The 27751-nt window shown below is 43.4% G+C and overlaps 1 protein-coding gene across 4 annotated transcripts in view; it reads left to right on the forward strand.

Annotated features, from left to right (window-relative positions):
• The window catches only part of ST3GAL1 (ST3 beta-galactoside alpha-2,3-sialyltransferase 1), a 126357-nt gene that overhangs the window by 74784 nt on the left and 23822 nt on the right, over nucleotides 1-27751 (forward strand). For all 4 annotated transcript variants that reach the window (XM_038389825.2, XM_038389827.2, XM_038389828.2 and 1 more), the window contains one exon: nucleotides 16163-16992. In XM_038389825.2, coding sequence (XP_038245753.1) covers nucleotides 16690-16992 — 303 coding nt within the window. In that variant the 5' untranslated portion in view covers nucleotides 16163-16689. The remainder of the gene's footprint in view (nucleotides 1-16162; nucleotides 16993-27751) is intronic.

The following is a 27751-nucleotide window of genomic DNA, read 5'->3' on the forward strand; positions in this document are numbered from 1 at the left end:
CCTGCAAAGGACAAGAGAGAGGCAGACACAGGAAGCTTGCACAATTAGGGGTCAACAATGTCACTGAAGATGGAACCGCAGCGAGAAAAACAGCACAGAGGGAGGGGTGAGGAGAGGCCTTGATGTGATGGGTCAGTATCTCCTGAAGCTGATTGTTCCATTTTTTTCTTCCCCGATGACAAAGGGCTTCTAGTTAAGAGAGATTCATGCTCCTGATTTCAACTGAATGCTGCAAAGGGACGTCAGACTCTCTCATAATTGCACAATTTATCTAACATAACCAGAGACTCTCTCCTGTACTGAAGCCTCCAGGAGAGGGTTATTCCAGTGAAGTTTCTTTCCGAATAGGAGCTAGACACTGGTCAGGGAGTCCAGGAGAAAGGTGGGTGGTGATGAGCCTGGGTGGGAATGGCAAGCCTGCAGCTGGACATTGAACAGTTCCACTCCTCAGCTCTTGCAAAGGTCATCTGTGTGGCTAGGTGCAGGAATTAGGATTCTTTAAGGGATGGCTCCTGCTCTGTAACCCCTGCCTAAATCCAAGGTAGCTTTAGCCTCTCCAGAAGCTGCTCTGGATCTTCACAGGTTTACAGAGCAGAATTTGGCCAGTTGTCTCTCAGGTGAGCCACAGAAGTAAGAACCCAGGCCCTTTGATCACTGAAGATCCGCTGGCACTTTTTTGCAAGTGCCTCCTTTTATTCCCTATGAAGTCACAATCAGACATGGTATCCTTCATTTCTTGCACTATCCTGGGGTGGTTGCTGTGCAGTGTGTGTGTGTGTGTGTGTGTGTGTGTGTGTGTGTGTGAGAGAGAGAGAGAGAGAGAGAGAGAGAGAGAGAGAGAGAGAGAAGTAGTTCCTGTTTGTAAAGCACTTTGGGATCACTTTAATTCATTACTATTACCTAAATAAACCAAAGCTGGAAATATCTGTGTGAGGAAAAATCTACCCACTGCTCCTATACGCCCCTTTAGCCCAACACATTGCAAGTTGACATCAATCTAGGGAAGTGGCTTTTTCAAGAAAAAATGACTACATGTAACAAGCCCCACATAGGCTAGCAGCAAGATTTGAACCCAGAACTTTCAATACTAACCTTGAACTAAAAGAATAACTCCATTAAATGGTAGCCGTAGTTGGTTGTTAACCTGAAGTAGACCAGCCACTAGAGGGGGATAAAACCTATACTGTACTAGTACTAGTGTGGGTTATATTTACAGCGTAGCAAGTAACATATCATCATCCAACAGCATTGGGATACTGTATAGGTGGCAAATGTCTAGCTTTACCTGTAAATTTGTTGAAAATTGGTTTGAAATAACATACAAAGACTCCCCACCACCATTGTCATTTCATAGGATAAGACATTGCATTAGTTATTGCTGACCCGGCAGAGCAGTTACTCTGCATATCCTTCTTGTGGAGGATTTCTTTATATTATTTAGTTCATTTAATCTATATGGTTTATCCTGAACTCATAATTGTTTAGCTGGAAAGTGTCCAAGGACATTTGTGCAAACTGAGGTGTTTATGTTCCTGTTTTCTGTAACACATGGGGGAAAAGGGAGAGAAACTGTAGCAGTGAATTGAACTGAATAAAAATATATTCCGAGGATTAGCTTCTACTCTCCTTTATGTCTCTGCAAGCTCACTGAAGTTACTGGTGTTACATGGTGTAACTGAGAAGAATTTGGCCTTCTGTATCATTTAAATGTGACACAGGTTTATAGGTTTAATTGATCAAATTAGTCTGCTACAGCACAAATCATGTTATATTTACATCCAAACCATGTAATCGGCACCTTTTTCATGCATAGACTTTCCTAATCCTCCAGTCTGCTTTGCTGGAATGGAGATTTTTAAGACTGAGGATGTGGGGGCTAACCTAAGCTTCACCAAACAATTCCTGGTTCTAATAATTCATTATCTATCTCATGCCCCACTATCCTGATGCAATTCCCTATCATAACACTGTACAGAAGGGTCCCTATGCATTTTTAGGCATGAGAATCATTTAACCCACCATTGAAGTACAGTCACCTCTGGGATGGAAATTGGCAGCTGAGGGCACAGAAACAGCCCAACAGTTTTGCAGAAAAGCCACAAATCTCTTCCAGAAAAAATGCAGAAAGACCACAACTTAACATACAAACAATCCTATTCTAAAGTGAGAATTTTTTTAAAAAACCCAATTAGTTTAAGAAAATGTAAAACAAACAAACAAAAAAACCCCAACATACCAGTAATATGTAGGGAAGTAATATGTAGGGATCCAGAAAGGTTAGAAATAAGATCAGAAAAAATAAAACAAGATTCAGTTTGGAAAACTTCAGGCTAATATATCTGTGTTAGGAGAGTGGGAGTAGTCTAAAATACAGATCTTCCATGAACAAGAGAAACATGCAGAGCAGGGATGCTGGTGCAGGTATAGATCTGTAGATGATAGTGGATAGTGGACAGCATGTAAACTCTGAGTTTGCAGTACAATCAGCAGTAAAAACCAAACAACCCTCCAATACTGCTGTCAAGGTTCCTTCCCACTCTGAACTCTAGGGTACAGATGTGGGGACCTGCATGAAAACCTCCTAAGCTTACTTTTACTAGCCTAGGTTAAAACTTCCCCAAGGTACAAACTATTTTCCCTTTTGCCCTTGGTCTTTATCCCTGCCACCACCAAACGTCTAACAGGTATATAATTGGGAAAGAGCCCGTTTGGAAATGTCTTTCCCCCCAAAATCCTCCCAAACCTTTTATGGGCCTGAAGCGCCTTTCAGACCATGACCTGGTCCCCTATTTTGAAGGAATGCTCTCTGGCATGTTTATCATACCAGGCTTTTTGCTCTTTTTGAGCATCCTGCAGGTTTTCTTTAGCAAGGGCTAGAGAGGTTCGGAGGGTGTTTTGTAGGTTGGTTACAAAATCCAGAATGTTAGCTCCTGGAGAAGGTGTAAATCCCTCCCAATGCTGCTTCACCAATTGTAACAGACCCTTAATCTCGCAGCCATATACAAGTTCAAATGGAGAAAACCCTAAACTAGTATGTGGTACAGCTCTGTAGGCAAAGAGCAACTGCTGCAACACTAGGTCCCAATCATTGGAGTGCTCATTTACAAATTTATGTATCATGGCCCACAAAGTCCCATTAAATTTTTCCACCAGGCCATTTGTTTGATGATGGTAAGGGGTGGCAACCAAATGATTCACCCCATGAGCTTCCCAAAGGCTTTCCATAGTTCCTGCCAGGAAATTAGTTCCTGCATCTGTGAGGATGTCGGAGGGTCAACCTACCCTGGCAAAAATGTCTGCTAGTGCCTGGCACGCTCTTTTAGCCCTGGTGTTGCTTAGAGCTACTGCTTCCGGCCATCGGGTGGCAAAATCCGTGAAAGTCAGTATGTACTGCTTTACTCTGGGTGTCTTTTTTGGAAAAGGCCCAGAATATCCACAGCTACTCACTGAAATGGAACTTCAATGATGGGGAGTGACTGGAGAGGGGCTTTGACCTGGTCTTGGGGTTTTCCCACTCTTTGGCATACCTCACAAGACCAGACATAGGTAGAAACATCCTTGCCCATTCCCTCCCAGTGGAATGACCTCCCCAAACGGTCTTTGGTCCTGTTCACTCCAGCATGGCCACTAGGATGATCGTGGGCTAAGCTCAAGAGCTTGGCCCGGTACTTAGTTGGAACTACCAACTGTCTCTGAGGATGTCAGTCTTCCTGGTGTCCACCAGAAAGAGTTTCCTTGTATAAAAGTCCTCTTTCTTCAACAAACCTGGATCGATTAGAAGAGCTGAGAGGCGGTGGGTTGCTCCGTGCCGCCGCCCAAGCTCTCTGGAGCCTTTCATCTGCTTCCTGTTCAGTCTGGAACTGTTCCCTTGATGCTGGAGACATCAGTTCCTCATTGGATTGTGGACCTAGGCTTGGTCCCTCTGGAAGCAATGTAGGGGATGGGGCTGTTTCCATTGACTGTGAACCGCTCTCCGCTGGTGCACTATATTGGGGTTCAGGCTCCGGCTGAGCCTCTTGTGTAGGATTATCAGCTGCTGCTGGTTCAGGTTCGGTGGGGCCCTCTGGGGTTGGGGTTGCAAGTACTGGGTTCAGTGCTGGCAATGGGTCTGGTGCTAGTTATTCTGCCAGTTCCGGTTCTGGGACTGGCTCTGTCTGGGTCTCTGGGACTGGATCCACTACTGCTGTTGCAGACATTGGCCTGGGGTCCGGGTCCATCACCTCTGACCGGGTCCTGGTAGAAGTTTCCGGAACAGAGCTAGGCATGATGGCTGGTTTAGCCTGGTTGTGAGTGACCATTCCCACCCTCTCGGCTAGCTTCACATGATTGGCCAAGTCTTCCCCCAACAGCATGGGGATGGGATAATCATCATAGACTGCAAAAGTCCACGTTCCTGACCGGCCCTTGTGCTGGACAGGCAACTTGGCTGTAGGCAAATCTAAAGAGTTGGAATGAAGGGTTGAATCATCACTTGGATCTCTGGGTTGATTAAATTGGGGTCAACTAAGGAAGCATGGATAGCTGATATTTGTGCTCTGGTGTCCCTCCACACGGTGACCTTCTTCCCACCCACATTCTCAGTTTCCCTCTGCTCCAAGGGTATCTGGGCGGTATCTGGGCCTCAAGTCTCTGGTGTGATTCTGGTGCAATGAACTGTAATCGGTTGGAGTTCTTGGGGCAGTTGGTCTTTACATGCCCTGGCTTGTTACCTTTAAAACATCGTCCAGCTGACAGGTCACTGGGGCTAGGTGGGTTACTGGAGAACGGTGTGGCGGGATGATAAGGTGTCTGGAGGGTTCCTTGGGGGGTAGTTGGGGCCTTGGGCTGCCCCCAGTAGTAGGGTGTGGTCTGAGATTGTCCCTTCTGGTATCCGCTCCAACTGCAACCAGTTTATTTCTTTTCTGCCACCTCCACCCATTTGGCTCCAATCTCCCCTGCCTCGATTACTGTTTGGGGCTTCCCATCTAGGATGTATCTTTCTATTTCCTCAGGAACACCCTCTAAGAACTGCTCCATTTGCATTAGGAAGGGCAAATCTTCTGGAGATTTAACACTTGCTCCTGATATCCAGGCATCCCAATGTGGTAGGCATTTCGGGTAAATGACATGTCTGGTTTCCAGCTTAGAGCTCTGAACTGCCGATGGGAATGCTCGGATGTTAGCCCCATTCTGACTCTCGCCTTGGTTTTAAACAGTTCATACTGGTTCATTTGTTCCTTAAGCATTTCAGCCGCCACCTCAGCTAAGGGTCCACTGAGCTACGGCCTCAACTCTACCATGTACTGGTCTGTAGAGATGCTGTACCCAAGGCAGGCCTTTTTGAAGTTTTCTAAGAAGGCCTCAGTATCATCGCCTACCTTGTAGGTGGGGAACTTTCTGGGATGGGAAGTGGTACCTGGAGAAGGATTGCTAGGGTTTGTTGGTATATTCTGCAGCGCCTTTGCCTTCTCCATCTCCAGTGCATGCTTCCTCTCTTTTTCCTTCTCCTCCTCCACATGCTTCCTCTCTTTTTCCTTCTCCTCCAGTTCTTTGGCCCTTGCCTCCATAGCTCTCCTGTGGGCAGCCTCTTGGTTTTTTTCTGCCTCCAAAACAAACCTAACACCTTTATCTCCAGGCAAATAGGCAGAAAGCCCCTCTAGTTGCTCTTAGATAAAAAAATAAAAAACTTCTTCAGGTTTGTGAAGACTGGTGAATTTCCCTGCAGGAGGTTAACTACCCTGCCTTTAGATAGAGAAAACTCCAGCTCACAAAAGAAAATTCCCTTTTGTCTCTGCTCTGGCCCCCAAGAAGAGACAAAAAAACTCTAACTGCTTTCAGCTTAAAACCTGCTTTCCAGCAGCCCAAAAGAAAAAAAAATATTTCCTTTTCAAATCTGTGCTTCTGGTTCAAAAAATCTCAAATTGATCTCAAAATGATTTCAAATTAATCCCACCGCTCTGCCACCATGTCAAGGTTCCTTCCCCACTCTGAACTCTAGGGCACAGATGTGGAGACCTTCATGAAAGCCTCCTAAGCTTACTTTTACCAGCCTAGGTTAAAACTTCCCCAAGATACAAACTATTTTCCCTTTTGCCCTTGGACTTTATCGCTGCCACCACCAAACGTCTAACAGGTATATAATTGGGAAAGAGTCAGTTTGGAAACGTCTTTCCCCCCAAAATCCTCCCAAACCTTACACCCCCTTTCCTAGGGAAGGTTTGATAAAAATCCTCACCAATTTGCATAGGTGAACACAGACCCAAACCCTTGGATCTTAAGAACAATAAAAAAAGCATTCAGATTCTTAAAAGAGAATTTTAATAGAAGAAAAAGTAAAAAGAATCACCTCTTTAAAATCAGGATGGTAAATACCTTACAGGGTAATCAGATTCAAAACATAGAGAATCCCTCTAGGCAAAATCTTAAGTTACAAAAAGACACAAAAACAGGAATCTACATCCCATTCAGTACAGCTTATTTTCTCAGCTATTTAAAGAAATCAGAATCTAACGCATATCTAGCTAGATTACTTACTAAGTTCTAAGACTCCATTCCTGTTCTGTCCCTGGCAAAAGCATCGCAAAAGCATCTCTCTCTCTCTCTCTCTCTCTCTCTCTCTCTCTCTCTCTCTCTCTCTCTCTCACACACACACACACACACACACACACACACACACACACACAGGCTTTGTTTCTTCACCCTCCAGCTTTTGAATGTATCTTGTCTCCTCATTGGTCATTCTGGTCAGGTGCCAGCGACGTTATCCTAGCTTCTTAACCCCTTACAGGTGAAAGGGTTTTTCTTCTGGCCAGGAGGGATTTTAAAGGTGTTTACCCTTCCCTTTATATTTATGACAACTGCATTGGGTTACACAGGCAAAAACATTGTATCCCAGGACAAGGCAACAGTTCTGTAAGGGGTCTGTAAGCAAAAGGACATTTTTTTGTTTTTTAATTCTAGACAACCAAATAGCATTGCTACTTGTGGAGGGAGTTGAGAAAAGAACAGCAAAAAATAATTGGGGTTGGAAGGATTGATTTGTGTGATGAGATTAAAGGAGCGAAACGTGTGCTGTTTGGCTGAGAGGTGATCAGAAGGGAACATGAGAGCCTGTTGTAAACCCCCAGAAGGGAGAGGAGTCATTTCGGGTGATATCTCTGGGAGTAATGAGATAAAATGAGCTATGGCAAATGGAGAGGAGAAGCTGCTAATATGGGATCTAATAATCTGAGGGGATAGTTTGCAAAGAGAAGTGGTGGAAGTTCAGTTGGAAACGGGACATTTGAAAGTAAACAGGACAGGACAGGGCACTAGTGAGTATAGTATAGGGAACAACCCGGCCATGCCAGAGGAAATGGCCTTGAGTATTTATATACTCACACAAAAGTGCAGGGCTCTTTTATGCTCATCTCCTCATCTTTCACTTCTTCTTTAGGTTTTTAAAAAGAAACCCTTGGGAATTCTGCTAGGAACCAGATTTAACCCTTTCGTCACTTCCAAAGTTTCTTCAACCTTTCTCTAAAATTATGGCTTCCAGAGTTCTATCCTCAATTCTTGTACTAAAGAAAGGCTTGTTGTCTTGTCCATATGCTCCAGACTGCTTAAATTCAAGTTTATCGGGTTGCATGCGGAAGGCTAGAAGGTATTGGTATTAGAGGGAGTTTAAATAGCGTGGCCTATAGCATAGTACCAGCTAATGCCACACTGGGACAATCACTCAGCACAGTCAGTGGGACATGTGCCACTATGTGAATCAATATTACTTCCTTGCAGCCACTGAAATTAACTGCCCCAAACAAAATCTCTTTGGGCTGTAGACGTCCAGCAGCAATGAAAGCATCCTGCAGGCACAAAACCACAAAATCTCTCTCTCTCTGCCTGCAATGTCAATAAAAGCAGAGAAGCTGGAAACTGGCTATGTTTTATCTGAAACATTCCTTCTTTTTCCCTTTCCCCACCCCACCCTCCACCCCCGAGTTAAGTGGGTGAGAAGAATGTAGGGGCTGAAGCGGATGGAAGTTGATAGAGTTCAGGGGGAGGGGCTGCTCAGACTCCTTCCTCTTGTTGTTCTCTCTCCTCTATATGGTAGCTCAGCTGCTGGAGGGCAGGATTAGACACATGTATTGAGCATCTTTGGCATTGCTATCTCCCTTGTGGCAGATGTGCCCTACGCTCTTCTGGAGGGCAGGCTGCAGCAGCACCTCCTATGAAAACTCTCGGGTTTTCAAGATTTATAAATCCATTGTACGGGGGGATCGGTTTTGGTCCAAGATGTGGCAGAAGAAGCCTTCAATCGGGATGTGGGAGCAATTGTTTTAATTGAATCGAATGCCAGATTGGCAGCATTGAAGGCTGAATTCTTTTATCTAGCCACATAGCATCTACCGAACAGGCAGTGACACGAGACGCTTCCCCACCATTCGCAGCCAACGTGCCTCTACCTTCGTCTGAAAGGTTCATCTCTGTGTATGAGAAGGGTGCTCAGTGTCCATCTCCCTTCAACCCTTGACCTTTTGCTTCAGATTATCAATACTGCCAGTTAGTTCCCAGAAAGATGGTGTGTGCGTCGTGGGGGAGGGGGGACATTCTTTTGGTTTCATGGACAATTGTCCCCTTTGAAGGTGAGACCATCCAAATTCATAAGGAAGAATGGGCAGATGATGAGAATTTTGACCACCATATGGGTTTAAATGGTGACCTTGAGGCAAAAGACTGAGCATTGTCCAAATGTCTGTGAGAATCTTTCCATTCACTTCACCGGGCTTCAGGTCCAACAGCATCACATTGTCAGTCTCATGAATCAACTTTTTTAATAGGCGTACTCTTAAAAAAACATGAGCAAACACAGGAATCAGTAAATAAAACTAATTAAAATAGGGTGTCAGGTGTGCATTTATATGCTGGAAAAGGTCCACACGAGCTTGTCTGGTTTTTCACCTGCCTCACATGTGCTATAAAAGGAGATCTGATCATGTCTCTGGAAACAGTGGAGTAAAGTGTGTGAACTAAAAGTCTAAATTTGTGTTTAACTCACTACTGAGGTTAAAATTATCCTGGCAAAATCTATGTTTATTCTGAACGCGAGAGTAGATCTCTTGCATAAACATTACTCATTTTACAAGTTTTTTTTCTGTGAAAGGTTCTTTTCTTTTCTTTAAAACAAACAAAAAATACCCCAGGAAATTAAATTTTGAAAAGGGGTTTTTGGTTCAGTATTTTTAAGAGTCTGACTTCAGCAGACTAATGTGAGAATAATTGAATGATCCACCTCTGGCCTCCCTAAATTGAGGATCTAATTTCAGGATTTGGGTGGCAGAGGTGGTTTTGGGTGGGTTATTGATTTTGGGCCACAATCTTCAACTTCTTTTAAAGGTGGATTAAGTTTTATTATTATTGTTATTATTATTATTATTGTTTTTATTTGGGCCACATGCAAATATCTCAAGATGGAAAACTTGAAATGGGGACGATGGGAATTCTGCTTTGTCTCTCGTAGTCCGGGCCAGCTCTAGCCAGTGTTAGACTACAGCCTGAATTACTGCACTTCCCTGAAACTCCTGGGGGCTCCTGATGGGAGCAAGGCTTAAAGGCACAATGGGCCTGATCTAAAGCTAATTGAAGTCCAGTTAGTCTTCCCATTGACTTCAGTGGACTTTGAATCAGAGCCTCAGATACCATGATAGGCACCTTAGACCAATGCAAGTTACATTAGATAAGGAATGTGGGGTGGATGCCGTGGAGCCTAACTCCACAGCTCCCTGTCCACTCTGCATGCTGAAGGCCTGATCCAAAGATTACTGAAGTGTTTGACTTTGATGGATTTTAGATCAGGTCCTGACAGAGGAAACAAGCCTGCAAAAATAGTAAATGTAACCATACAAGTAAAGTCTGCATAGTAGTAATGCATATATAAAAGGCAGGCAGAGTTAAGGTTAGGTGCCTACAAGAGTTAAGGTTGCATGTGTAACACTGAGTTAATGATTTCCTGTCTTTTGAGCACTTTACTTTGCAGCCATGACATTTTCTTAAAGGAGGTTCTCTTTGCATAGTGAATGTAATTTCTCAAAGCTTCAGCCAAGACAAACAATGTTCTTCAGTATAAACTTTGTCCCTGATTGTCTCCCTCTTCCTCTGCTGGGGAGTGGCTGCATCTGAATTTTGCCTGCATACAAGTCAAAATGACAAAAAATATTTACACTTCCTTTCCTTAGTATGAAGAATGTTGCAAAAGCAATAATAGTGCAGGCTGATGCACTGGGAGAGGGAAACTGACTCTCCAATTTATGGTCAGCTGTCACATACAGGCAAAGCCAGTGATGCATGAATACACTGCTAAAGCCACACTAGTACCACTTTCAATCCTCTGCCTTGTTGGGGTTTTTTTGGTACCCCCTCCCCTTCTGACCTTCAGCAAAGAAATCCTTTGGGCCTTATTTTTTGTGCTTAGATTCAGGCCAGAGCCTGATTTTTATTTTTATTTTTGGGGGAGAAGTTTGGAATAAATCAAATGAGCTGCATCTGAGAGAAGGAAAGCTGAGAAAGGGAAGGCTGCTTCATTTTTGAACAAATGTTTTCAGAGTTTCCTGGGTTTCTCCACTTTGCTTTTCAAAACCAGAGATGAGATCCAGACTGGAGCGCTAACTCCGCATCCCTCAAATGTAAGGAAACAAGTTGAATCCATTGGCTCCTGTGGCTTTGCCTCTGGATCAGATCTGGAATGGGAATGGGGGAGGGGGCCTTAACTTAGCACAAAATGGGAGAATTCTTGCAAGAACTGACATTTCGATTAATTATTTTGTATTGCAACCACAATCAGGGTCCCATTATGCTAGGCACTGCACAAACATACACCAGGAGCCACGCCCTGCCTGAAGAGTTTTTAGGGCTTGTCTGCAAGGGGGAATTTGCCCAGAATTGCTATTCCACACTAGCTGCCCATGTGCACACTCTTATTCCATATTAAGAGCACCTTTGTGTAGATTAGCCTAAACTGCTTTGGAAGTGATTAATCTAAACCACACAAAGGCAGTCTCAGTGCAGAATAAGAGTGTCCACCAGGCACGTTAATACAAAATAGTAATTAAGCTTTAAATTCACACCTAGTTTATTTTGCAATAGCTTCCCCATTATACAACTCTTAGTCTAACTAGACAAAAGAAGTATTGCCCCCATTTTACAGATGAAACACAGAGAGATTAAGGGTATATCTACACTGAAATGTAAACCCAGGATTTGAACTCGGGCCTAACTTCCCTTCTGTCTACACACAAATTGTGCTAAACCAGGGCTTGGACCCAGGGTTCCAGGATCCCACGGAAGTGGATGGTCCAAGCCTGAGTCAAGCTGGGACCCAGGGTTCAAGCTCTATTGCTTTGCAGTGTAGACATAGCCCCATTAGACTCATGCTCTGGGAATCTGCCGAAAGTATCCCACAATTCCAAAGGGCAACTTCCTTCATCCTCTGGTCAGTCAAGTTTGATGGACAGTCATGTTTTCCCACACTGCACCATGTACAAAGGGCTAGAACGGCCACGTTGTGAGAGGGTGGTTGGACTCGGGCCCTCATAATGCAGTATAGACATTGGCACCCCAGGTTGGGACCCAGGATTCAACAATTCCTAACCTGGGGTTACAAATGAGTGTAGACACTCATGATCTAAGTCAACAAACCCAGGGTCTGCAACTTGAATTCTATTAACCCATGGCTTACATTGCAGTGTAATCATACTCTTAGTGACTTGCCCAAAGTCGTACAGAAAGATAGGTATTGAACTATGATCTTATTAACCAGAAGACCATCCTTCCTCTCTAGGCCAGCTGTGAGATTTCTGAATCATCTCATCCTTCTCTTGGATTAGCCAGGAACCCAGTCTCCTAAGGGCTTGTTTATATGCAGACACTCAGAGTATGGCTTCACTACAGAGCCTATGCCATCATGGTTATGTTGGCATAACTGTGTCAACATAGACCCCTGGAGTACACCAAGCCAACACACACAGAAAGCATTTTTCTGTCAGTGTGGGAATACCAGCTCCCTGAGTTATGTTAGCTCTGTTGACAGAAACCCTTTTTTGTTGACATAGCTTCATGTACCCTGGAGAGTTTGTCGACATACCTATGTGGTTTTTTTCACATCCCTAACCTCATCGCTATGCCAATATAACCTTTAAGTATGGATCAAGCCTCAGGAATATGAATCCAAATTAACTAAAAGTGTAAATTTTAAGTGGATTATTTAGTTATGAATAAGAGTGTGCACATGGGTTTAATGTGGTTTAACTAATTCACTTTAAATTCATAACTTTAGTTAATTCAGATTATTTTTTTGAGCATCCTATGTAGACAAGCCCAATAGCAATTCTAAATCCAAAGATGCTAGCTCAACTCATCTCTTAACAGTGTTGCCAACTTCCATGATTGTATTGCGAACCTCACGATATTTGGTGTTTTCCATGAAGCCCTACTGGAGTCATGCGATTACATGAGCCTCTCAGCTTTCATTTATTAAAACGTACGTTTTTAGCTCTGTTATCCTGAAAATGTGAACACCAAAAACCAGAAGGCAAATGAAGAAAACCCAGCATATATGATTTTTTCAAAATCCCATGACTGCTTGGGGTTTATTTGTGATTTCTGAATGTTTGGGGTTAGCAGTTTCACACACCTCTCTTGTGCCAATTTTCTGTAAGTTCTACTCCTATGACAATTAGAACACAGGGCAGATCTGTAACTCAGTGATTCCGTTGTACATTTCTTTCTGTTTTAACCTCATTGGGCTGATGCCAGCAGAGTCTTGGACCTCTGTATTGGTGAGTGTCCTAAAATGGCACAAATTCCTAGAAGCAGATTCTAATCTCTGCATGCTGTTCTGCATGCAGTTAGCGCCTGCGGACTGGGTCTGGTTCTCAGTCCCTGGAGCAGAGCCTCACGCCCTAGGCAGGAGCAAAAACGAAGGAGTTCACCTATCCACCCAGCCTGCTCATTGGTGAGGTAAGGAGCTAATTCACATATGGAGCTCAGTCCCTTTTGGTAGGCAACAGGACTGCAGAGTAAGTGAAGGTGCGGAGTCTCCTAGTGTATGTCTAGGGTACATGCTCTGGGAGTGTGAACGTTTGATGTAATACTGTAGTTTCCTCCTCAAGCCCTCCAATCCCCTTGAGCTGCTAGGACATAAAGTGGGAGACCGAGAGCAAAAGCTACAACAGTATTCATTAGCAAACACATTTGTTGTGGAGTATGATCCTGTAAAATACCTGTAGCCTCTGAACTGTCCTGTTACAGTGAAGGAGAACACTTGTCCTTACACTTCTGCCCTTGCAACAGGAAAACTCATGTACCCCTGTACTTGCCGGTGAACTTTGGGAACACTTTTCAGTCTCTGAAACCATATAATGTATTTGTTCAGCTGCAACCATAGGTGGCACCCAAAGCACTTTGCAAAGAGTAATTAATTTAACTACACAACTCCCTTTTGAAGTCTGTCGGTATTATTATCCCTGTTACACAAATGAGAGAACTGAAGCATGAGATTTTCAAAAGTGGCTGCCAATTTTAGGTGCCTGGGTTTGGGCTAGATGTTCAGAGGTGCTGAGTACTCACAATCTCGTTGGAAGTTACTCGGAAAAGCAGGCATATGTTGTCTCAGATTGAGATGCCCAGAATCAGGGATTGTTATTCTAAGCATTTTTACCTTGGGTACTTCCCTGAGACCAGACGGGAAGCCTGTAGGAGAGCCAGGAATAGAACGCGGGAGCCCTGACTACCAGCCCTAGCTGCATCACCATCTTTCCCTACCATCAGAACCCCTCTCATTTCCTTGTGATCTGAAATATCATTGAGTCCCCCAGTAAGTGTAATACAGTAACCTCTCGCTTAACGTTGTAGTTATGTTCCTGAAAAATGCAACTTTAAGCTAAACGATGTTAAGTGAATCCAATTTCCTCATAAGAATTAACGTAAAGAGCGGGGGGTTAGGTTCCAGGGCAATTTTTTTCACAAGACAAAGGACTATATATATGTATATACACACACACATACAGTATAAGTTTTAAACAAACAATTTGATACTGGTACGCAGGGATGATGATTGTGAAGTTTGGTTGAGGTGGTGAAGTCAGAGGGTGGGATATTTCCCAGGGAATGCCTTACTGCTAAATGATGAACTAGCAATTGGCTGAGCCCTCAAAGGTTAACTCCTTGTTAATGTAGCCTCACACTCTACAAGGCAGCATGAATGGAGGGAGGGGAGACAGCATGGCAGACAGAGACAGAGACACACACCGTGTGTGAGAGATGCGCATTGCTCCTTTAAGTATGCTGACCCCAATGTTAAGTACATTGCCTTTTTAAGTTAATCAGCAAGCTGAGATGGCAGCTGCTGCCAGGAAGCTCCCTCCGTCCTGAGCCCTGTCGTGTGTCCCCCCTGCTCTATGGAAGATGGGGTAAGTGGGGTGCAGGGGAGAGGGGGACACCCTGGCATTAGCCCCCCCCTCTTCCTCCCTGCCCCCTACACAGCAAGCAGGAGGCTCCCGGGAGCAGCTCCAAGGCAGAGGGCAGGAGCAGCACACGCAGTGGGGGGAGGGACAGCTGAACTGCTGGCAATTGATAGCCTGCTGAGAAGCTGCTGCACAGGGAACTTAGGGGAGTGAGGAGCTGATGTGGGGGCTACCGGTCCACCCTGGTTCCAAGCCCACACCAGCTAGCTGCAACGGGCTGCTCTTCCTGAAAGCTGTGGACAAAGCAGGCGGCTGCCAAACGATGCTATAAGGGAGCATTGCACAACTTTAGACAAGCATGTTCCCTAATTGATCAGCAATGTAACAACGAAACAACATTAACCGGGATGACTTTAAGTGAGGAAAAAGAAAAGGAGTATTTGTGGCACCTTAGAGACTAACAAATTTATTTGAGCATAAGCTTTTGTGAGCTACAGCTTCATCGGATGCTGTAGCTCACAAAAGCTTATGCTCAAATAAATTTGTTAGTCTCTAAAGTGCCACAAATACTCCTTTTCTTTTTACAAATACAGACTAACACGGCTGCTACTCTGAAACCTGTCTTTAAGTGAGGAGTTACTGTACATCGAGCAGTGTAATAATAGAGCTGTTTGTAAAATGAAAAACTAGCTTAACAAAAACAATGAAATTTTGAAGTATTGTTTTCCTTTTGAAGGCTTCAGAAGGGGGGGTGTGACTTTTTGTTTTTTCTTTAAAAAAACAAACAAACATTCCTACCAATTTTTATTGGAAACTTTTCATTACATTAAAAATTTCAGTGAGGTTGGTTTTGATTTTTTTTCCCCAAAAAATTTACAGGATGCATTATTTAAACAATGGCACTTTTCTCCCCCTCAAACAATTCAAAATTCCAACCATACCCTGACTACCACAGATGTGCCAGTATACGCTTTAAATGTAAACCAGGCCTTAGTCTTTGTAGCCCAGCTCCTCAAAGGTATTTAAGCACCTAACGCCCGTTGATTTCTGCCTGTGGCAAAGAGCAAAGCAAGCAAAAGTGTGGGGTCTTGCCCTGGTGGACGCCCAACATCCCATGAAAACATTTTAGGTCAGGGCTGGCCCTATCCTCTTCTCTGACACTGATAGTAGAGGTAGGAAGAAATACCCCTCCACAGCTCCTTAACCCTTTCAAAAGCGTTTCTAGAACAGAGCACGCTTCTGGCCTGATTTCCCTTCCCTTTTCTGATGGCTTAGGACCTGTTGTTTCTTGGGGCTTTGTAAATCATATGGTCCACTAACTTGTGGGTGCAGTTGTATGTGTGTGTGTCTCTCTTGCTCCCTCTCCCTTTTGCCCTCTGCTTTCTTGATCAGTTATTCTTAGTTATGAATACTCTGTGTAACTGGCGGGTATCAAGATCAGTCTAAGGTGATGAGCTGATTTCATGTGATGTCTGCAAAGGGTAATTTAAAAGGGCCTTAGCTCCATACTCATTAAATCAACAGACAGTGATTCGATTTCTATAGGCCCCTGAGTCCTCCCTCTGGAGAGACTGCTGTAAAACTTCTCAAAGTGCAAGTCCTACGACAGAAGGAGCAGCCGACTTTATTACTGTGGTTCTTGAGATGATCTGAAGCCCCGGGATGGGAAAGCAAACTGAGTTGGAAGGACTTTGAACATCTCTGACTGTGTTTATTTTTTTTTCTTTTTTCCTTTTGTGTGTCTGCAGATGGCAAGTGACTCTCTGTGACTTAAAAGAGCATCAAGGCGCCTGTATCACCTGGGACCAAGGCCACAGGATGATCTTAATGGCCACATTAATGAAATAATTTTAAGGAAAAAGCAGCCTTCTTTTATCTAGCTCCTGTAGTTCAAGTTTTACTCCCATACAGGAAACCTAGTCTCAGACATTGATATTAATTACCTCTCAATCTTCCTGAATGGGGAAAGGAAATCATTATCAGTTTTGATTAAATACTCAGTGGGAGAAATTAGCAGCTTCCAGGCGAGTTGAAGAGAGAGATTTGGGATCATTTTTAAAAGGGAAAAAAAAGGACAATCCAATTTTGCTGCTTTAAATCACTCCAGGGTAAAACAAAGCCTCTCCCCTTGCCAGTGAAGATAACTGAATTGCTTTGTTTGACCTAAACACCTGATCATAGGGAAAACCTGTGAACCTGTGACAACCTTTCTCTTTGCCTTACCACGGTCACTGAGTCACAGGCTGACAGCCAGACTAAGGAACCCAAAGGAAAGATGGTCGCCATCAAGAAGAAAAATCTGAAAATGTTTATGCTTGCCTTATTGTTTGTCATCACGATAATGTCGTTCTTGCTGAATTACACTCACAGTTCGATGACGGTCACCTTGGATCCCAAGCAGATTGTCATGCAGTTAAAAAAACTAATGAAATACTCCCAGAGACCATGCAGCTGTAGTTCATGTGTTTCCGAGCTGGGACTTTCCTTCTGGTTCGATGAGAGGTTTAATCAGACTGTTCAACCTTTCCTGACCACTCGGAACACCTTCATTCCAGAGGAGAGCTACAAGTGGTGGCTGGTAAGTAGGGGTGCGTATGTGTGTGTAAAATTTGTAGTGTAATTATTGTTTGTATTTCTGTAGTAATTAGAGACCTCAAGTGGGCCTAGGCACTGTCCACTAGTGAGAGACAGTCCCTCCCACAAAGAGCTTACAGTCTAAATAGACAAGACAATCAAAGGGTGGGAGGAAGTTAGTAATATTGTTCTCATTTTCCAGATAAAGAATTGAAGTACACAGTGAATTATCCAGGGTGATAACAGTCTGTGGAAGAGCTCAGCACTGAACCCAGAGCTCTCAAATGACAGTCCTGTGTTTTAACCACAAAATTATTCCTCTTCTTCTCCCACCAAAAAGGGCTAATTCAAAAGAGAAACTTCTTATACAATGATATTAACCTGTGGAACTCATTGCCATGAGCTACTGAGTTTGAGAAAATAGCAGAATTTGTAAAAAAAAATTAGAAATTTTGTCTGAATAAGAACTAGCACTGCTTTCTTTGATCGTATAATTACAGGATCTAAACTATCCACTTCATGACAGGTGCCATTTAGGAAGAAGCATCCCCTATGATTATTCCTCTGTAGCATGATAGCCTGATCCAGATCCCATTGAAATCAGTGGATGGAGTCCAATTTATGTCAGTGGAAATTGGATTGGGTCCTATTTGGCCATAATGCAGTTTTTTGTACTTGCGTCTGAAACACTTTGGCCCTGATTCAGCAAAGAAATTAAGCATGTGCTTTAAATCCGTGAGTAATCTCATACCTATTCAGCACACACTAACGTTATTTAAGCATGTGCTTTAGAGCTTTGCTGATTCAGGCCCGAGTATGTGGTGCTGTTTGGGAGAATGTGGTCTATGTTGTTAAACTGCAAAAGTATGTTTATTAGTTCCAGTGTGCTGGCAAAATTCCAGCATGGGTGCTAATTACATTCTGTCTGCATACAGAATATCCATTTTCCCCGGAATTTCACTTGAATGTAGAAATCGTCTATCCTTCCTATCCTAAACTCTTATGTTGTCCATCCTGTGTGCAGTGGGGAGGCCCCTCCCACCGATACTTTATTTCAGACAGGGAGGATTCAGATTTGGGAGGGAGGTTTCAAACAGTTTGGGAGTGAGCTAATTAGCTATTGCAGTTAGCCAGCTTGATAGCCAATAGGAAATTCCCGTTGACTGTGAGAATTAATTGGCTATGGAGTAGAAAACCCTATTCTGAAATGAAGCCAGTCCCTTCCACTGTGCCTCATTCATACCCTCCAGCCCTGAAATATCTTTCAGCAGCTCCTCAGATGTGTTTAGGTGTGTAACTCTTACTGAAATCAATGGGAGTTACGCTCCTTTCTGCCTTCCTGAGGTTTTATGTGTCACTATACCAGGGTGCTTGCTCTGGGTTCAGCCCACCCTACTTACTAAGGAATAGAATCATAGAAGATGAGTGTTGGAAGAGACTCAGGAGGTCATCTAGTCCAACCCCCTGCTCAAAGCAGGACCAATCCCAACTAAATCAACCCAGCTAGGGCTTTGTCAAGCCGGGCCTTAAAAACTCTAAGGACAGAGATTCCACCACTTCCCTAGGTAACCCATTCCAGTGCTTCACCACCCTCCTAGTGAAATAGTTTTTCTGAATATCCAACCTAGACCTCCCCCACTGCAACTTGAGACCATTGCTCCTTCTTCTGTCATCTGCCACCACTGAGAACAGCTGAGCTCCATCCTCTTTGGAACCTTGCTACAGGTAGTTGAAGGCTGCTATCAAATCTCCCCTCACTCTTCTCTTCTACAGACTAAATAACCCCTGTTCCCTCAGCCTCTCCTTGTAAGTTGTGTGCCCCAGCTCCCTAACCATTTTTGTTGCCCTCCGCTGGACTCTCTCCAATTTGTCCACATCCTTTCTGTGGTGGGGGGTCCAAAATAGGACACAATACTCCAGATGTGACCTCACCAGTGCTGAGTAGGGGGGAATAATCACTTCCCTCGATCTGCTGGCAATACTCCTACTAATGCAGCCCAATATGCAGTTAGTCTTCTTGCAACTAGGGCACACTGTTGACTCATTTCCAGCTTCTCAACCACTGTAATCCCCAGGTCCTTTTCTACAGAACTGCCGTGAGCCAGTTGGTAGCCAGCTTTCTATCCACCTCATAGTCCATTCATCCAATCCATACTTTAACTTGATGGCAAGAATACTGTGGGAGACGGTATCAAAAGCTTTTCTAAAGTCAAGATGACGTCCACTGCTTTCCCCATTTCCACAGAGCCAGTTATCTCATCACAGAAGGCAATCGGGTTGGTCAGGCATGACTTGCCCTTGGTGAATCCATGCTGACTGTTCCTGATCACCTTCCTCTCCTCCACGGGCTTCAAAGGGAGGTGGACCTGACCAGGGATCAGCTCACTCTCCTATAAGGAGTAACAGGAAGCTGTCCAGGAGGGATTCCCAGGGATACTGGAATGGAGTAGAGAGGCTGGTGGGGAGCAATCTGCAGGTGGGGAGCAATCCAGTAGAGAAATCTGCAGCATAGGGAGTGAGGCTACAGGCGGGAAAGGCCTGGGAGTAACATCATAAGGCCAGGCTGAATAAGGGTGTAGACAGAGGGACTTGAGAATTTTACCCGAATACTTGTTAATTCAATAGACCAGAGCCTGAGAAGGGCCGTGAAAGGACAAAAGGGTTTGTGGGCTCTAGAAGGGAGACACTGAAGCAGGATGATGAGTGCAGGGCCACCCCTGGATACAAGAGGGCACATGGGAGGCAGCCTGCCCTACAGCTGTCACCCTCCCTTTGCATGTCTTCTGCCTGTGATCTGTGTGTGCTTTTGCTTTAGGTCTCTTCAGCTGTGCTCATGTTGCAACCCTGGAGATAGCAGGGGAAGAGAAGAGGAGCTGAGCTCTTAAACCTATTCCTTCCCTCCAGGCCCCAAGCAAATCTGATTGCTGACTTCTCATGAAAGGAAAGAGGGAGGAGCAAAAGATCTGGTTCTGCCCCTGTTCAGTTCTCTAAGCCTGTTGGTCTTGTTTTTTATTGGTGCAACCATGTCCATTGAGGGTGTGATTTTCCTTTTTTCCAATATTAGTTTTACTAGAACAACCCTGAGTCCAGTAAGTTATACTGGAATAAGCACATTTTAAACTAAAACTGCATCCACACCTGGGAGGGTTGTACTGTTTTAACTCTATCTGAATATCACCTTGTGTATAGACAGGCTTTAGCCAATACTGTGTATGGCACTAGACGGGACCCTAGTTGTGAGCTTCAGAAGTGCTCTCCTGACAGACAGGCTCCAGGACCACACAGACTTAAACAAGCCAGCTTGGCCCTGCAGGCTGTGTTGGAAAAGGGTGACATTTTCCAGAGGTGTAGGTGTTGTAATTCAAATCTCCTCTGTGAGTCTGTGGGAAGGAGAGTTTCTGTTAACACTGCATTAGTGGAGTAGGGTGATTGTGGGCTCAATCCTGCAAAGTCTGGAGCTCCTCCCATCTCCCTTGGCCTCAACAGGAACTGTGGGCACTCAGCACTTCCTGGGAGGCTCACTGGCTTGTCTGATGATGGCATGCTGTTCCTAGCACTAAACCCTGGCTACTGTGGGGGAGAATGTCCTTCTTAGAGCTCTCCACATTGCCATACCCTGCCAATGAGCTCTTTAAAGTGGGAGCTGACAGAGGTGGTCTGCCGTATGATGGAATATGCGAACTCCTGCTGCAGCCTGGAGAAATTTCCAGGGGAGTTAAGGTGGGCAGAATTCAACACTCATTCTGGAATCTGGCTAAGACACTACGGCTAATGTCCATTCTTATATAAAAAGTACCCTGGAATTGTTAATGGCCACATGTGGTCAGGATGCTGTTTTGTATTTCATCTAAAACATGGTTCAATTTGACTGAGGGCAGAATTTGGCCCTTAGCTATCAAACCGCAGCTGTTGTCTATATATACATTATTCCTGGAAACCCTGCATGCCCTGATAATTTCCTTTTTCTATAGGAAATGGTCCTCAGCAAGGTTCTCATGTTAAAGGCTTTTCTGATGTCCAAGGGCCTCAATTCTATGCTGTTTTGGAAGGCGACTGTAAAAACTTGGCCAGCCCTAAAAGGATCATTACAAATCCAGGCAGTCACCAAACTTTAGTAGCACTGGTTTTCCCGTCTTACTCACTTGTGACTTTTTCCTGTAATTGTGATTGAAACAATAGCTGCTGAGGGGACTGTGGCTTGCTAGTAGTGGCTTAAACTTGCTTTCAGGGGAACAGTGACAGCAGAGGGGCTGAGGTGTAACTGGTTTGTTAGCAGTGCAACATAGACCTTATTTTGACCGCAGTGGAGCTATTATTTATCTGTAGAACTATACCGTATTCCTGTTAAACACAGATCAGGGTTTGATACTGGGCTAGACACAAAGACAGCCTTGGCCCCCGAAGATCTTACAGTCTAAAGGCGTGATCCTGCCACCCTTACTCGCTTGCATAATCATGTATTAGGCCTGTAAGGATTATTCATGGAAATAAATGTTGTAGGATCAGACTGTCCAGTAGCATGAAAATGACGACTGTTCTCAGAACATGTTAGCCAATATCTGAATGCCTCAGTTTCACCAGAGGCCTAGAGACAGGTGCAAAAGAGAGACCTCTTTTCCTGTTCTTGTCTCTGCACATCATTTTCATATCCTGGCCCAGGTGATGCTCTCAACTACATCACTGTAAAAGGTGAGTCTCTCCAATACACCCATGAAAAATCAACAGCAGGATTTGGCTCAGTATCTGGAAATGTTCTTTACTCTTATGTATAGACCGGGTCCTGCCCTTACTGAAGTCAATAGCAAAAGACATGTTGTCAGGATTGGACCCTAAAAGAGTAAGAATTGCATGTTTAAATGATTGCTTGAGTTACACAGGATATAGGAAAAGGAGTACTTGTGTCACCTTAGAGACTAACAAATTTATTTGAGCATAAGCTTTCGTGAGCTACAGCTCACTTCATCGGATGCTGTAGCTCACAAAAGCTTATGCTCAAATAAATTTGTTAGTCTGTAAGGTACCACCAGAACTCCTTTTCTTTTTGCGAATACAAACTAACACGGCTGCTACTCTGAAACAGGATATAGGCTTATCACCCATTTCCCCATGCAGACGGCATATCAAGAATTACCCCATTGGGTCTTTGTTTTAAAAAGTGTGGTGAACTTGAATATCCCATACCCCGTTTTCCTTTGCTTAGACCTCAGCAAGATGACCAAAATAATCCTTTTATATAAGGTGTGGCCCAGATTCTGCTCTCGGATCCAGCCCTGGATTCATTGTAACTCAGAGCAAAATTTGGCCCAAACCTCTGACATTGATTTTCTGAGCTATTGTTTACGTTTTAGTTGTTTTTCTTTTTTAAGCTGAAGTGTTAGCCTCCTTGTGTTTAAAATGTGGCACAATATATTGTGTGAGGCAATGTTCTCTGTTTATCTCATTTTTGTTTTCCCCCTTCCTTAGCTGACTCACTTAGAATGTTATTTTCTCTGTGACGCATTCTGTGGCTACTTTTGCAATACTTGGTCAGTCAAAATACAAGGAAGCAATAATGTAAGGTCAATGGGTTTAGACTGAAATATAATAATCTGGCACTCTAAAACCTACCTAGAAACTCAGTCACTGACCAATAAAAAGCTTATATTAACCTAGTGTTAGAGTTAGTATTTATTTAAAGTTTTCTTAGTGGGTGTTTGTTTGTTTGCTTGTTTTGTTTTTTGTGTTTAAATGTCACTTAAGAGGTCAGACTCTGATCTCACTTATTCTGTTGTAAGTCCAGAGTAACTCCTCTGAAGTCAGTAAATTAAAACTGCTATAAGTAAAAATCACACTCCAACTCCCCCAGCTATCTTAACTAAAACACATCATTCATCCAATTACTATGAGAGCATGATTTTATAAGATATCTTTTGGTAGTTGGTGTTTTTCTTAATGCCACAGTTCCCAGGGTCATATGATTGAGTGAAACACTCATCTTACATCTAAAATAAAAACTAAGTTTCTAACCCTCATGGTTGTAGAGAAAAGTTTGCAAATGTGAATACTTACAGGCTTGAAAAACAGAAAGCAAAATAAAAAGACCTCTTCCCCAGTGTATTGGCTTTTTTAAATCTCATTATTTTTAAGGCCATCTAATGGTTGTTTGGGGATCTGACTCATGGTTTCTGAATGCTTGGGCTGGAAATACTGCATACATATATATCTTTAGAAACTTTCTGGTAATCTGCCTCCTTTAAGCAGGGCCAAGATGGATGAGGTAATATCTTTTATGGGATCAACTTCTGCTGGTGAGAGAGACAAGCTATCACCTGCATGGAAGGGCAAACAGGGACAGTGTCCTCCTTTCAGTCTTGAGAACAAAACCCACAGGACACAATCCAAACCCCATTGAGACCAATAGAGAAAGACTTGTTATTTGTATTAAGATAGTGCCTTGCTGGCCAGTGGCCTCCTTATACTAGGCATTACAAATACAGAGTGAGAGAGAGTCCCTGCCCTAAAGAGTTTACAGTCTGAAAAGACAAGTCAGACAAAACCTGGGAGGGGAAGCAGAGAAACAAGAGAGGTGAAGTGTCTTGCCCAAGGGTACACAGCAGTTCAGTGGCAGAGGCAGGAATGGTTGCCTTTCTAGTGCTCTATCCTTTAGAATATGCTGCCTCCCAGGGAATTCAATGGATTCTGGATTAGACTGACTGTCAATATTTAACAAATATAAATGAAGGAGGAAAATATTAACTTCTGCATTTCATGATTTGATTTTAAGTGTGGAGTTGCATCAACATAGGGTTTTGCATTAATTTCTTTTTAAAAATGATTTAACTGTTTGTAAAAACAAAGAGGTAGAAAAGAGTAAATTGAAAATGCAGGTGCAGTATTTAAAGCTTTGAGAGAATGTTTTGCACAGATGTTAATTCCATCACTATGTTAATTCTATAGAATTAACATAAACACTTATATAGCACTTTTCATGTATAAAACATTATACAAACATTAATCCTGGCAGTAGCCATATGAGGCAAATTCAGGATTATCTGTTTTTTGCCAATTGAGATGGAGAGAGTTTAAAGGGAAACCATCAGTTTTAATAATGACTTTTCTGCATGAAAATGTGTAATTATTATTATCTGAAAGAGATTAAGAGAAACAACTAGTCAGGGCATTTTTGAGGGCCTTTTGTTTTGACAGTTCCATATATAGTCAGTTTCATGGAGCCCATATATTATTGGTTTCCCTTTTCACATGTGTGGGTTACACAGAAACCGGAGAGAGGAAAAACATTAAAAACACTTTAAGAAAATGTAACTGTAAAACTGCAAAAATTGATTCAGAGCCAACTGCAGAATCAGAAACTACTTTTAACTTGGCTAGATTTCAGGTTTACTGTTTCTTAGCATTTTGCTAGGGCTACAGGGGATCAGTCAGGTTTAGAATGCAACATTAATTGAATCCCACTTCTTCTTCAAAGCTGTTGATCCATACCTCTCACTATACGCTCTTTTGGAGATGTAGGAAAAGCCCAGCTGCTGGACTATGGCGTGAGAACTCAAAAATCTCCGTCCTAAAATTGTGCATGAATGAAAATGAATTTTAATGGCTTATAATTTAGCCCATTAAAATAGATTTTTAAACAAACCAAGCAAATATTCTTCAGTAAGAAATGGCTGCACATAAAATTTTAACATTCACCCACTTTTGAGTTCAACTCTGCACCTTTTCTCTTAGCTCAAACAGCTGAATGTTGTTTGTGCTGACATTCCAAAACAATCAGCTTTGAGCTAAGATTAAGCAACAAAATTTAGTCCAAAAAGAGAATCGCTGAGAAAATTATAAGCAAGTGAAAACAGGACATTTACGGTGCACATTGGGGCAAGGACTGCCTTCTCTTTTATATATGAATAGCGCACAGTTGAATGCAGTCCTGGTCCTCTTTAGGAACTCTGGGTGATTTTGTAATGTAAACAGTAATGACCTCTATTATAGTTTTTATTATAATATAAAGCTAAGGGGAAATTGAAAATTAAAGTCCTGCTTTTCCTGATACCACTCTTTAATTAAATCAGTTTCAATGGTGTTCCTTCAGATTTACACTGGTGTAACAGAAATCAGAGTTTGACCCCAGAACTATATAAACAGATAACCCTATCCATAGCAATGTGCAGTTTGGCTTTTGACTCTTCAAACCCATAAAAAAGTAATTCTGCTTTGATCTACTGATGTATTGTTATGGCTGAGAAGGCAATTTTATTAAAAGCCTTAGTACTTTCTAAAAATTACCTCTTGGCCTGAATTTTCTCAGGTATGTAATCAGCTCAAGGATGACTTTTTCTGGAAAGATTTGTGTATTTAAAAAAATTGGTTTTGTGAGGCCTAAGAATGTGTTTGATTGTACACACATAAGACGTTACTCTATGTGTTCAGATAACTCAAAACAAGCTGCATCTGAGATGGTCAGACTGGCTGTGGCTATATGATCTGATCCAAGTCAAAGCCCACAGAACCAATGGATATTCTCAGTGATTAGAGTGGGCTTTGGACCAGTCCCTCTGTCCTTAAAGGCTGTTGCTATGCTTGAAAAAACTTGCTTTGGAAATATATTTTGGATTGGTTGGCTGTCCATAAACAACTTGCAGAGTTTAGATCTATATGAGCACATATTTGCCGCATCACACGTGATATTTTAGAATAATAATAAAATACTTAGCACTTAAAGAATTGTGCTTCCCATTGGGAGCCTGAGCCACACTGACATGGTAGTGATTTGCCCAAGATGCATGGCAAATTAGTGACACCACAAAGAATGGAATCCAGGGATGAAATCCTGATTCTACTGAAGTCAGTGGGAGCTTTAAAGTCCATTGACTTCAGTGAACCCAGGATTTCAGTCCAAGTGTCTTGACTATCAGCCTGTGCTCCAATTACTTGACTGCACACCCTGGACTGGGCAGACACTGTACTAATGTTGATTGATTTGGCTCCTTTCATCCTTACTCTTGGATTATTTTTGTCATACTTATCCAGATGTACAGCCATTAGTGGTTTGCATTGGCTTTTACACAGTGCCACTCCTAAGAAAGGAAGAAAAGCAAGAGAGTGAGTTGTGCAGTTTACATTTTTTACACTGAAATACTGCAGGGAATATTAGTGTACCCAGAGAGAAAATATGTCCAGGTGAAAACACAGAATGTGCCAGAACTGGCTTAGACCAGTGGTCCAACTTAACCAGTATTGTATCTCTAACAGTGGTCAGTACCAGCTGCTGCAGAGGAAGGTATAAGAACCCCAAAGAAGGAAGTTATGGAATAACCTGCCCTCAGAGAAAGTTACTTCCTAACCCCCCTTTATTTAGAGATTGTCTGAGTCCCTGATGCATGAACATTTAGCTCCTTTCCAAAACACTTATTTTAATTTTTGCTGTAAGTGTGGAAATTCTAATTGTCCATATAAAAGTCTAATCTCTTTTGAGTACTCCTGCTAAGCTCTTAGCCTCAATGATATCTTGTGGCTATAAGTTCCTCAGATCAGTTCTGTGTTGTGCAAAAAGGTATTTCCTCTCATCAGTTATGAATTTGCCACCTTCATTACTTTGTGTAGCTTTATCAGATCCCCTCTTTCTCCCCTCTTTCTCTGCTCCTCTATGGTAAACAGTCCCAGTGGAGATGCAAAAACCCTGTCTAGATTTTCATTTCAGAATGCTGTATGGACAGGGGGTAAAATTTTGCCACGCATATTAAAGCAGCAAAAGTACATCTGTGTTTGGGATTGGGTAGCACTCTAACAGCTCTGAGGGAAGTGGACGGTAACGTGTCAGAATCTGAACTGTGAATTTAGGCCATATCCCAGGGCTGTGTGCGGGGCAGATGGGCAGGGAGAGGACTCCTTATCCTCTCTGTCTGCTCCCATACACCACTATGGTCCCAGGCCACAGAGCAGCCGAAGTCTTATGGCAGAGGCTAATAGCAGGTCAATGACAGAAGTGTCCCTCTGCAGCCCCAGCCATTCTCCCCCTGTTCAAGCACCTCAACCCCACTCCCTGCGCACGCATGCACACATACACACACACACACACTTGCAAGCAGGCAGAGAGCACTGGATGGTGTTTCATAGCACCAGTACTTGTGGGCCCAGCCATGCATTCCCTGCCACTTGGTTGCTGCTGAGTTAGTAGCTCTTGCAGAACAGGGCCCCAGATAAGGGGGGCACAACCTCAGCATGGTTCCACCCCTGCCCCACACACATACATAAAATCCTACCCTTCTCAGCTTAGTGGAACAGCACCAGATCACCCACTAATGAACCTCCCCAGAGAATGGCAGAGCTGATAAGCCAGCTTCTGTTTTCAGCAGGTGCTGCCCAGATGTGGAGGGAAGGTAGCTATGTAGCTCCAGGATTCTGGGTTGCTCTGGGGGCTGCTCTCACTGATGGTGGCTTCCCCCTCCCCCAGCTATCTGCTGGCTCCTCCACAGCCCAGCATAGCTGGAGATAGTGCCCGGGAAAAGTGCTGCTCTGCCCTCAGCACAGCATGAGAGGGTTGTCAAGGGGCTATCGCAGAGGTAGGCTTAGGCTCTGGGATACCAGAGGCATGTGTGTCCTACTGAATTCAGTGCTGGAGGCATGAACTGGAGGGGATGTGCCATTGTCACATGTCACACTGTTGGCAGATGGAGAGGAAAGGGGTGGGGAGGCAAGTGAAAAGAGGTAGAAATCAGGTTAAAATGTGTGTGGGATGGGAGGTACCATCACTTCATCTCCCCCCCCCCAACTGA

This window comes from Dermochelys coriacea, chromosome 2 (assembly GCF_009764565.3).
Source record: "Dermochelys coriacea isolate rDerCor1 chromosome 2, rDerCor1.pri.v4, whole genome shotgun sequence".
Taxonomy (NCBI): domain Eukaryota; kingdom Metazoa; phylum Chordata; order Testudines; family Dermochelyidae; genus Dermochelys; species Dermochelys coriacea.